General features: G+C 66.3%; 2 protein-coding genes across 2 annotated transcripts in view; both read left to right on the forward strand.

Annotated features, from left to right (window-relative positions):
- PCSK4 (proprotein convertase subtilisin/kexin type 4) lies at positions 1–8,562 on the forward strand. Its single transcript, XM_088023556.1, has 16 exons — positions 1–195; positions 437–541; positions 2,062–2,154; positions 2,229–2,357; positions 2,448–2,524; positions 2,631–2,719; positions 2,949–3,121; positions 3,206–3,418; positions 4,843–4,943; positions 5,023–5,126; positions 5,197–5,314; positions 5,513–5,734; positions 5,928–6,052; positions 6,342–6,464; positions 6,602–6,975; positions 8,248–8,562. The coding sequence occupies exons 1-16, from the start codon at positions 1–3 to the stop codon at positions 8,560–8,562; spliced, it is 2,556 nt and encodes an 851-aa protein (XP_087879682.1).
- Positions 8,505–10,330, forward strand: part of CUNH19orf25 (chromosome unknown C19orf25 homolog) — an 11,343-nt gene continuing 9,517 nt past the window's right edge. Inside the window, exons 1-2 of the mRNA XM_028126174.2 lie at positions 8,505–8,558; positions 8,820–8,951. Coding sequence (XP_027981975.1) covers positions 8,822–8,951 — 130 coding nt within the window. The 5' untranslated portion in view covers positions 8,505–8,558; positions 8,820–8,821. The remainder of the gene's footprint in view (positions 8,559–8,819; positions 8,952–10,330) is intronic.

Raw genomic sequence — 10,330 nt, forward strand, 5'->3', positions numbered from 1 at the left:
ATGCGGCCCGCCCAGACTGCGCTCTGGCTGCGCCTAGTCGTAGCCCTGGGCCTGGCCCTCGTTGGCCCCCTGCCTGTGGGGTGGTCCTCGGCCCCGGCCCCCATCTATGTCAGCAGCTGGGCCGTGCGGGTGTCCCAGGGTTACCGGGAGGCCGAGCGCCTGGCGCGCAAATTCGGCTTCGTCAACCTGGGGCAGGTGGGTAGGACCCAAGTGGACAGGAGGGGCGGGGGCTGGACGACCCCAGACCCCGGAGACGGGAGGGGTACCCAAGATACCAAGAACCCCCAGCCCACCCTTGCCTCGACCAGCTTCAGATTCTGGGACCTCTAGAGGGCACCTGGTTGAGTGGAGGATGCAAGAGGTGTGGGCCACTGTCCTGGGGGATTCCATCTCGGAGCCAGGTGCCATGGTTGCAGATGCTTCCCCACTTTCCCAGATCTTTCCTGACGGGCAGTACTACCACCTGCGGCACCGGGGCGTGGTCCAGCAGTCCCTGACCCCACACTGGGGCCATCGCCTGCGCCTAAAGAAAGACCCCAAGGTGAGCCTGGCCTGGTGGTCTGGGCCACCTCCTGTTATTCAAGGCACCTGCTCTCTCTTAGTCTGGGTTTCCACTTGGTTCCCCCCCCCCCGCCCCGCTTCTGTACAGTGGGGACCATCTGTGGAGAGCAATGGGTCACGAATGGGTGCCGTGCTCGCCTCAGGGCCTGGCCCACTGTCAGCATTTCTTGTCTCCCCGCTTCCCCCCACTCCCCTCCTCTAGCTCACCCTGAAAGATCAAGGTTCCTCTGTACTCCATAAAGACGGCAGGTACCGTTCTAGTTCCTGGAATGGAGGGAAGGGAATTGGCCCTTTTAAGGACAGAAGCAACAGGTCCAGAGTAGGAACCTTGCCTAAAGTCACCCAGCGAGACTGTGAGATGCTCAGAGAGGTGCCAGACTGGGGGAAAAGGCTTTAGATGCCAAGCTGGGGAGTGAGGCTGAATCTGCAAGCCCTCAGGAGTCATGATGGGGTATGGGCTGGGCCGCGGGGCTGATTGGCATGGAGGTAAGAGGCTTGGTAACCTGAAACCCACTAGGAGCACTGGATGCAGGAGTTGCTGGTTCCAGATGGGGTCTACAGGAGAGAGGCCAGGGTTTGCCAATGGATTGGATTTGTGGGACAGAGAGAAATCAGGGCCAGCTCCCACGTCTGAAGCTGTGCAAATGGGGAGACAATTGCCCCATCACAGATGGGGGGGAGGGCATATGAACTGGTTTGGGGGGTGGGAGATCAACAAGGAAAAAAGGAAGGGCAGAGGTCTGAGGAAGAACAGCCTGGGGCAGGCAGAACAGCATGTGCAAAGGCCCTGGGGTGAGGGAGCCACTGTGGCTATTGTAGCAGAGGGAAGCTGGTGAGGGCCAGATTAAGCAAAGCTTTGTGGGCCCTGGAAAGGGGGGCAGCACAGGAGGGTCTCAGCAGGGAGTGATGCTGCAGTGTTGTAGAGAGGCACGGGGGCTGAGGGGGAACCCGGGAGGAGGCAGGTATGGCCATCCTGGGATGTCTTTTGAGGGGTGGGGAGGAGTGGTAGAGAGAAATGGCCACTACAGGGGGGAGATGGGCAGGTCTTGGGCAGAAGGATCTAGAACAGGGACTAGGGAAGGGGCAGGGTTGGACTTCAAGAGCAGTTGCCACATGTCAGTGGGCCCAGGTGACTGGTGATCTGAGGGCCTTGGTCCCCTCTGAAGGCAGAGCCTCAGGCACATGGGGACCCCAAAGAGCAGCCTCAGCAAACACAAGGTCCCGGGCCCTGTTCCACACCATGAGGGACCCAGGACAGGCAGTGGACTACGCAGACACATCCCACCCAGCCGTGGCCCCACAATCTCCCCTTGGTGGACCTGAGGAAGAGGCCTGCCGACCGTGGAAGCAGCCCTGGGGCCCTTTGACTAGGAATCGGTGGGAGAGACTGGGAGGGGCAGGGCCCTCTAAGGGGCATGGGTGTGGGGGCAGGACCGTTGGGTGGAGGGTAGGCTGGTTCTTGGGGTCCAGCCCCCTCCTGCAGTGTGCATCCGCCTCTAGGTGCAGTGGTTTGAGCAGCAGACGCTCCAGCGGCGGGTGAAGCGCTCGGCGGTGGTACCCACAGACCCCTGGTTCTCCAAACAGTGGTACATGGTGAGCAAGCCGGGCTGGGTGGTGGGGGCCGGTGGGGCCAGAGCCCCACTGACCCCAGCGCCTGCCTTGCACAGAACAACAAGGTGCAGCCGGACCTGAACATCCTGCAGGTCTGGAGCCAGGGGCTGTCGGGCCAGGGCATTGTGGTCTCTGTCCTGGACGATGGCATCGAGAAGGACCACCCGGACCTCTGGGCCAACTATGTGAGACCACGGGGACCGGAGTGCTGGGTGGGGGCTGCCCCAGGTCCCACAGCCGGCCCCCCAGCCCTCATGTCCCCGCTCCGCCCCCAGGACCCCCTGGCCAGCTACGACTTCAATGACTATGACCCAGACCCCCAGCCGCGATACACACCCAGTGATGACAACCGGTGAGCCTGGCGTCCTCCAGGGTGTGAGGGCCGCCCCCGCCCCGTGCCTTGCGGGGACCCGGTGGGTGGGGGGCTGTAACGGGCTCCCCTCCCCCCTTGGCACCAGGCACGGGACCCGCTGTGCTGGGGAAGTGGCAGCAATGGCAAACAACGGGTTCTGCGGCACAGGCGTGGCCTACAATGCGCGCATTGGAGGTACGCGGGCTCCGGCTCCTCGGGCCCCGGGACGCTGGGCGGCCCGGGGTGCCGGATCGAGAGCTCGCGGGCAGCCCCAGGACGGCACCTTGGGGGGGGACGTGCGGGGCCCCGCACGGATGCTCCATCCCTCCCGGGGAGCTGGACAAACCCGCAGGGGTGGGGTGCGGCGGGGCCATGCACAGAGGCCCGACGTCCCCTCCCGCCCCTCCCGCCGCGGCCCGTGCAGGCGTGCGCATGCTGGATGGCACCATCACGGACGTCATCGAGGCCCAGTCGCTGAGCCTGCAGCCGCAGCACATCCACATCTACAGCGCCAGCTGGGGCCCCGAGGACGACGGCCGCACGGTGGACGGCCCCGGCATCCTCACCCGGGAGGCCTTCAGGCGCGGCGTGACCAAGGTGAGCGCACCCCGGGGCCTCGGCGGGCCTGGGCCTGCTCCCAAGGCCGACGCCCCCATCCCGGTCCCCCGTCCCTGTGTGCAGGGCCGCGGTGGGCTGGGCACGCTCTTCGTCTGGGCGTCGGGCAACGGCGGCCTGCACTATGACAACTGCAACTGTGACGGCTACACCAACAGCATCCACACGCTCTCGGTGGGCAGCACCACCTGGCAGGGCCGCGTGCCCTGGTACAGCGAGGCCTGCGCCTCCACGCTCACCACCACCTACAGCAGCGGCGTGGCCGCGGACCCGCAGATCGTGAGTGTCCGCACCCCAAGTCCGCCAGACAGGCTCCTCCTTGCGGCCTGTCCCCGCCCCCCGACCGTCCCCGCCCCCTCCTGACCGTCCCCGCCCCTCCTGACCGTCCCCGCCCCTCCTGACCGTCCCCGCCCCCCCCGACCGTCCCCGCCCCGCTCCCCGGCCGTCCCCGCCCCTCTTGACCGTCCCCGCCCCCCCCCGACCGTCCCCGCGCCGCTCCTGGCCGTCCCCGCCCCTCCTGGCCGTCCCCGCCCCTCCTGGCCGTCCCCGCCCCTCCTGACCGTCCCCGCCCCCCTGACCGTCCCCGCCCCCTCCTGACCGTCCCCGCCCCCCTGACCGTCCCCGCCCCCCTCCTGACCGTCCCCGGCCCCCACCGTCCCCGCCCTCCTCCTGACCGTCCCCGCCCCTCCTGGCCGTCCCCGCCCCTCCTGACCGTCCCCGCCCCTCTCCTGACCGTCCCCGCCCCCTCCTGACCGTCCCCGCCCTCTCCTGACCGTCCCCGCCCCTCTCCTGACCGTCCCCGCCCCCTCCTGACCGTCCCCGCCCTCTCCTGACCGTCCCCGCCCCCTCCTGACCGTCCCCGCCCCCTCCTGACCGTCCCCGCCCTCTCCTGACCGTCCCCGCCCCCCTCCTGACCGTCCCCGCCCCCTCCTGACCGTCCCCGCCCCCTCCTGACCGTCCCCGCCCCTCTCCTGACCGTCCCCGCCCCCTCCTGACCGTCCCCGCCCTCTCCTGACCGTCCCCGCCCTCTCCTGACCGTCCCCGCCCCCCTCCTGACCGTCCCCGCCCCCTCCTGACCGTCCCCGCCCCCCTCCTGACCGTCCCCGCCCCCTCCTGACCGTCCCCGCCCTCTCCTGACCGTCCCCGCCCCTCTCCTGACCGTCCCCGCCCCCTCCTGACCGTCCCCGCCCTCTCCTGACCGTCCCCGCCCTCTCCTGACCGTCCCCGCCCCCCTCCTGACCGTCCCCGCCCCCTCCTGACCGTCCCCGCCCCCCCCACCGTCCCCTGCCCCTTCCCTCCTGACCTCTGCTCCCTTCCTGCCTGTCCCCTGCCCCCTTCCCACCCGCCCCCACCCCTCCACTCCTGTCCCCTGCCCCTCTCACCTGCCCCCTCCCCAGCTGTACTCTGTTCCTTCCCACCTGTTTATCCCTCACTTTCCCTTCTGCCCCCTTCTCTCCCATTCCCTCCTCCTAAGTCACTCCCTCCTCCCCCCTTCTACTGTCCCCTCCCCCCACCTTCCCTCCTGCTCCCCACTTCCCCTCCTCCCAGGGCTGCCCCGTGACACCCCTTCACACATCCTCCTGTCTTCCAAGCAGGGCGGGTTCCCCAGGGCCCTTTTCTGGTGGGATCTCTGCGGCACTTTCTTGAACCAAGTCTGGGTTTTCATGGGTACGGGCCCCCCAAGCGCCCCTGTCTGCCCCTAGGTCACCACAGACCTGCACCACCAGTGCACGGACAAACACACGGGCACCTCGGCCTCGGCCCCGCTGGCTGCGGGCATGATCGCCCTGGCTCTGGAGGCCAAGTAGGTGACGGAGGGGAGCCCGCTTACCGCGCTCACCCCCCAGCGTGGCCCCAGCTCACCTGCCCTCACCTGCCCCCAGCCCGTTCTTGACGTGGAGGGACATGCAGCACCTGGTGGTCCGGGCGTCCAGGCCAGCACAGCTCCAGGCTGAGGACTGGAGGACCAACGGTGTGGGGCGCCAAGGTGAGGCAGGGCCAGCTGGAGGTGGGGATGCCACGCCCGTGGGGCGAGTGATGACCACCCCTCCACACAGTGAGCCACCACTATGGCTACGGGCTGCTGGATGCCAGGCTGCTGGTGGACATGGCTCGAACGTGGCTGCCCACACAGCCCCAGCAGAAATGCGCCATCCGGATCATACACACCCCCACGTGAGCGCCCTCCTCAGCCGCCCTCCCCCCACTGTGCTTGCCTGTCATCTCCCTACACCTGTCATTACCGTGGGGGGGGGAGGTTGGCAAACACGTGGGAGGCTGGTCCCGAGGCCTCTGCTTACTCATCTATCAAAGGAGAGGCTAAGCCCCACGATCTGAGCCCACACCCCACCTGCTGGCTGCCCATCCCCCCAGCAGGCCCGCAGGAGGGGCCCTCACCCCCCACGCCACCCCTAGCCCCATCCTGCCGCTGATGCAAGTGAGGAAGAATGTGTCGGCCTGCGCTGGCCATGCCAACTACATCCGCTCACTGGAGCACGTGCAGGTGCAACTGTCACTGTCCTACAGCCGCCGGGGGGACCTGGAGATCTCGCTCACCAGCCCCATGGGCACCCGCTCCACGCTCGTGGCCATCAGGTACCGGGGCGGAGGACCTGGCCTGGGGCAAATGCACACTGTGGGGTCAGGGAGGGTCTGGGTGGGTCTGCTCCGGCCAGACACCTGCCCTCCACCCCCCCCCCGGCCCGAGCCCTTCCCCCCACCCCGTGAGAGCCCTCCCGGCAGCCAACATGTGGCCCGCTCCACCCCCCGCCCCCGCCTTCTGTCCCAGACCCTTGGATGTCAGCAGCCAAGGCTACAACAACTGGATCTTCATGTCCACCCACTTCTGGGACGAGGACCCGCAGGGCTCGTGGACTCTGGGCCTGGAAAACAAGGGCTACTATTTCAACACGGGTGAGAGTTGCATGCAGGCTGGGGCCTCGGGCTCTGGAGCCACCCAGGTACCCCACTGCCAGGGGCTCCCAGTGGTCTCCCCGAGAGGCGAAGCCGGTGTGTCTGGCACATCATATGTTCCCATCGGCGTTCGGTGCCCGGTGCACAGTGGGTGCTCAGCCTGGGTGCTGTCTGGGTCTGGGACTCCAGCTTGGGGTCGGGTGGCTGGGGAGAGGGGCCCAGAAGGGCGGGACCAGGCTGCCAACAGCCTCTGCCCCTCCTCCCCGTGCCCACCGCAACCCCTGCCCAGGGACTCTGTACCGCTACACGCTGCTGCTGTATGGGACGGCCGAGGACATGACGGCGCGGCCCCCTGGCCCCCAGGTGACCAGCAGCGCGTGTGTGCAGCGGGACACAGAGGGGCTGTGCCAGGGTGAGTGCCTGGCGTGGCCCAACCTGCCTGCTGGGAGGTGGCGGCCGCGGGCAGTGTGCGTGTGCAGCCCGGGGCGGGAGGGCAGGCAGGGTGATGGGCCTCGGCCTCACCCCCCCATGTGTGTGTCCCCTGCGCAGAATGCCACAGCCCCGCCTACATCCTGGGCCACCTCTGCCTCTCCTACTGTCCCCCGAGGTACTTCAGCCACACCCGGCAGGCAGTGACCGCTGGGCCGGGGCACTCGGCCACACCCGCCCTGCGCGTCTGCTCGAGCTGCCACCCCTCCTGCTACACCTGCCGCGGCGGTTCCCCACTCAACTGCACGACCTGCCCCCCTGCCTACATGCTGGACGAGCATCGGGGCTCCTGCTCGGGCCCTGCCCCTCCCAACAGCACCCCCTGGCCCACCGCAGTGGCCCACCCCAGCTGCCACCATGGCCGAGCCCAGGCTGCAGTCCTGGCCTTGCTGGCCATGGCCTTTGGGAGCCCCTTCCTCTGCAGCGTCCTCTCTGTAGGCTGCCTGCCACCATGCGGGGGCCTCCCCCATCACCACCCCAGGTCCGGCTGCTGGCAGGAACTTAGAGACATCTGACGAGGGGCCAGGCACCGCTGTGCTGCTCCTTTGCTTCAGACTGGTACCCGGGCTGGGGCTGCGAGAACCTGCCCTGAGAAGGCTCTGGCTGATCACTGAGGCCCTCAGGCCAGGGGCGGCCTACATGGAACCGTGGACCTGAAATTGGCAGGTCCAGGGGAAAGAGAGAGAGAGAAAAGTCTAGTTACACAGTTTGGGGTGGGGGTGGGGTGGGGTGGGGCAGAGGTCAGGCTGTGACAACCATCCCTTCCCAGCCCCAGAAGTGGGGGGGAGGGGCAAGGGGAGCAAAGACACCATCCAGAGTCTCAGGCACCACGTCCGACCTCAGAGTTTGCAAATAAAGGTTGAATAGGAGGTGCCAAGTCTGCGGTCTCCTTTGGGGAAGGGGCAGGCCCCCATCCCCATGTCATGCTTGGGGTTTCCCTTGTGCAGGCGTGGAAACTGTCTTCTCCCAGACATCAGGACCGCAGGACCCAGCGGCCCACAGAGGAAAGGGGGTCAGCCCAGGTTCCAGAGACCCCAGTTGTCAAGGGGGCCTGAGCCAGGTGGAGGGTTGCATTCGTAACTCCCTAAGTTCCCCTCCATCCTGCTGGGCAAGTTTCTCTTTAACACTGAGAACTCACAGAAGCATGATTCTCAAACGCTTTTCCATCCACACGCGCGGCCCCGGGGACAGACCCCAGGCCCAGGACACTCAGGGAGGGAACCAGACACGGAAGGCCACGCGAGGTGTGAGTCCATGTGGGTGACACGTCCAGAACAGGCTCATCCGCGGACAGGAAGGGGGCTCGTGGGGGCCCCGGGGGAGAGGGACGGAGAGTGACGGCAGATGGACACATGGCTTCCTTTTGGGGGGATGGAATGTTCTGGAACCAGACTACGGCGACGGTTGTACATCTTTCCCAAAACCACCGAACAGCACACTTTACACAGGTGGACTGTACGGTGTGTAGCTTACATTCAATTAAGCTGTTGAAAGGCACAGACCCGCCCTCTGCTCAGCCTGTCTTCCCACCTTAGCCGTCAGGGAAGGAGCCCAGGCGGGAGGTGTTAGGGACCGGAGGGGCGACGCCGACCTGCGTCCAGCGTCCCTGGCCAGCTGCCCGGTAACTGGCACAGCCACCACCCTTGCACGGGCAGTAACTGTGTTCCCACGACAGCCACGTGGGTTGTGCGCCCTGTCCCCTTTAGGCAGAAAACCAGTACTCTGTGTTTTGTGACGCAGTGAGGGGGGCCGAGACAGGACCCCACGCCCACCCCATGCTCCTCCAGGACCCGCGAACCGGGGAGGCTGAGATCGCGTACTTCTCGGTCCGGTCTGACGGCACTGGAACCCTCGCGGGCGCGGCCCCTTTAAAAGGGGGCGTGGCCTCGCGACGAGGGGCGCACTGGAGCGGGAGGAGGCAGGAAGTGTGCCCCGAGCGCCTGGGGGCGGGGCCGCGCTGCGACCGGAAGCGGAAGCTGGTTTTCAGCGGCGCTGGCGAGTCTATACGCGCGCCAGGGTAAGGCGGTGGGTGCGCTCGAGGCTTTCACAGGGAAACTGAGGCAAAGATGGAGCCGGGCGCTGAAACCCCTGGCCCCATGTTTCGGTCGTTGGGAGGGCCAGAGGCGAAGCGAACCCGAAGGGGTGGGACAGAGCGGGGCGGGCTTCCCCGGGAACGGGGCTCCGGCGGGTGTGTAGGAGTTTGCTGGGCGGGAGGAAGGGCCCAGGAAAAGGCCGAGGGGTGGACGCCCCGGTCAACGCCCATTTCTCTCGCCTCCAGGGATGGGTTCCAAGGCCAAGAAGCGAGTGGTGCTGCCCACGCGCCCGGCGCCCCCCACGGTGGAGCAGATCCTGGAGGACGTGCGGGGTGCGCCCTCCGACGACCCCGTTTTCGCCGCGCTGGCCCTGGAAGGTAAGAGCAGGGGAGGGACGACCCTGAGACCCCAGCAACGAGGGGTGGGGGGAGCACACCCCAGCTCCAGCCCGGGCAGCAGGTCCCGTGAAGCCGTGGGGTTCCGAGCGCCGTCCCTACCGCTTCTGAGCTCGCTCTGCACGCCTGTGAAGGGGGGCGCACGGATCGGCCCCCGACCCCGGCCAGATCCCGCTCGCCGCCTCTTCTCGTACAGCCTGGCAGCTAAGAGAGCAATTTCCCGGCCCCGCCGGCTCAATCGCGGGAGCCTGCGACTCGATTTGGGGTCGAGCCCCGCGCTGGGTGTGGAGATTAAAGAAAAAAGAATGGATTTTTCATTTTCACCTGCGGGGGTGAGAACGCGCGGTGACAAGGGAGATGGCAGGAAGTTGGGGTCTCAGGGCCACGAGGTCGAGTGGGCACAGAGCCATGCCTATGGCGTGCATGCCCAGCAGCCGCCCTGGAGGCGTGTGGCAGAGGGCACATTGGGACGGCCAGCCGTGCAAAGCCGAAATATTTATGCCCGGCCTTTTGTGGGAAACCTTCGTCCACCCCTGGTTCTGAAGACAGAAGCATTGGGCGTACAGTGGTCGGGTGAATTTTGTGTTCTGCTTGATGGGGTTCGTGTGTTCATTCATCGAACATTCACAGAGACTGTTCTCTTGGCCAGGGCTACTGTTCTGAGCACTGGGGCCAACAGTACAGCGCACGCCCTCGGGTTACGCTGGTGGAAGAGACATTCACCATTAGTCTGGGAAACCGGAGATGCTAAGAAATGCTTTGGGAATTTTAAAAAAACAAAGTAATAGGAAAAATTTGGTGCTTTGCTCCATGTGGCTGTATTTCGTGTGCGCAAGAGCCCCTCACGGCCGGTGGCTGGCTCTGTATCCGACTGGAATGTTCTGTTGCACGGGGCAGCCCCATGGAGTGTGTCCACCAGCGTTCCCAGGGAGGGGACACTGAGGCCCGGGCTGTGCGAGGGCCCGCAGAGGGGGAGCTTGCCTGCGACCGTGTGTGTTGTGTGGCCTGTGTCCCTCCTTAGTACCGACACAGGTGATAAAGTGACTTGAAATCAAAGACCGGGGAACCAGGCAGGGTGGAGAGCATCTCGACATGCCTCTGGGCGGCCTGCAGCCCTTGCTGTCCTGCGCTGCCCTCCTTGGGCCTGTGCTGTTCTAGGAAGCAGGGGCACGGGGAACGGGGCCACCTCCCTGTTAGATTTCGCAAGCTTGCGCGGCCAGGGAGGAGGTTTGGGGAGGCACGACGCAGCATCTGGCTCTCAGAGCCGGGTGGGAGCCAGCCTGCTCTGTGATTCCATCATGGGGTCGCCGCCCTCTGCAGGAGTGGAGGCCGCATACCCAGGCAGGGCCTCAGGACACAGG

The sequence above is a fragment of the Eumetopias jubatus genome, unplaced genomic scaffold, assembly GCF_037043125.1.
Source record: "Eumetopias jubatus isolate StellerSeaLion01/CBP00866 unplaced genomic scaffold, mEumJub1_p1.0 scaffold_1, whole genome shotgun sequence".
Taxonomy (NCBI): Eukaryota; Metazoa; Chordata; class Mammalia; order Carnivora; family Otariidae; genus Eumetopias; species Eumetopias jubatus.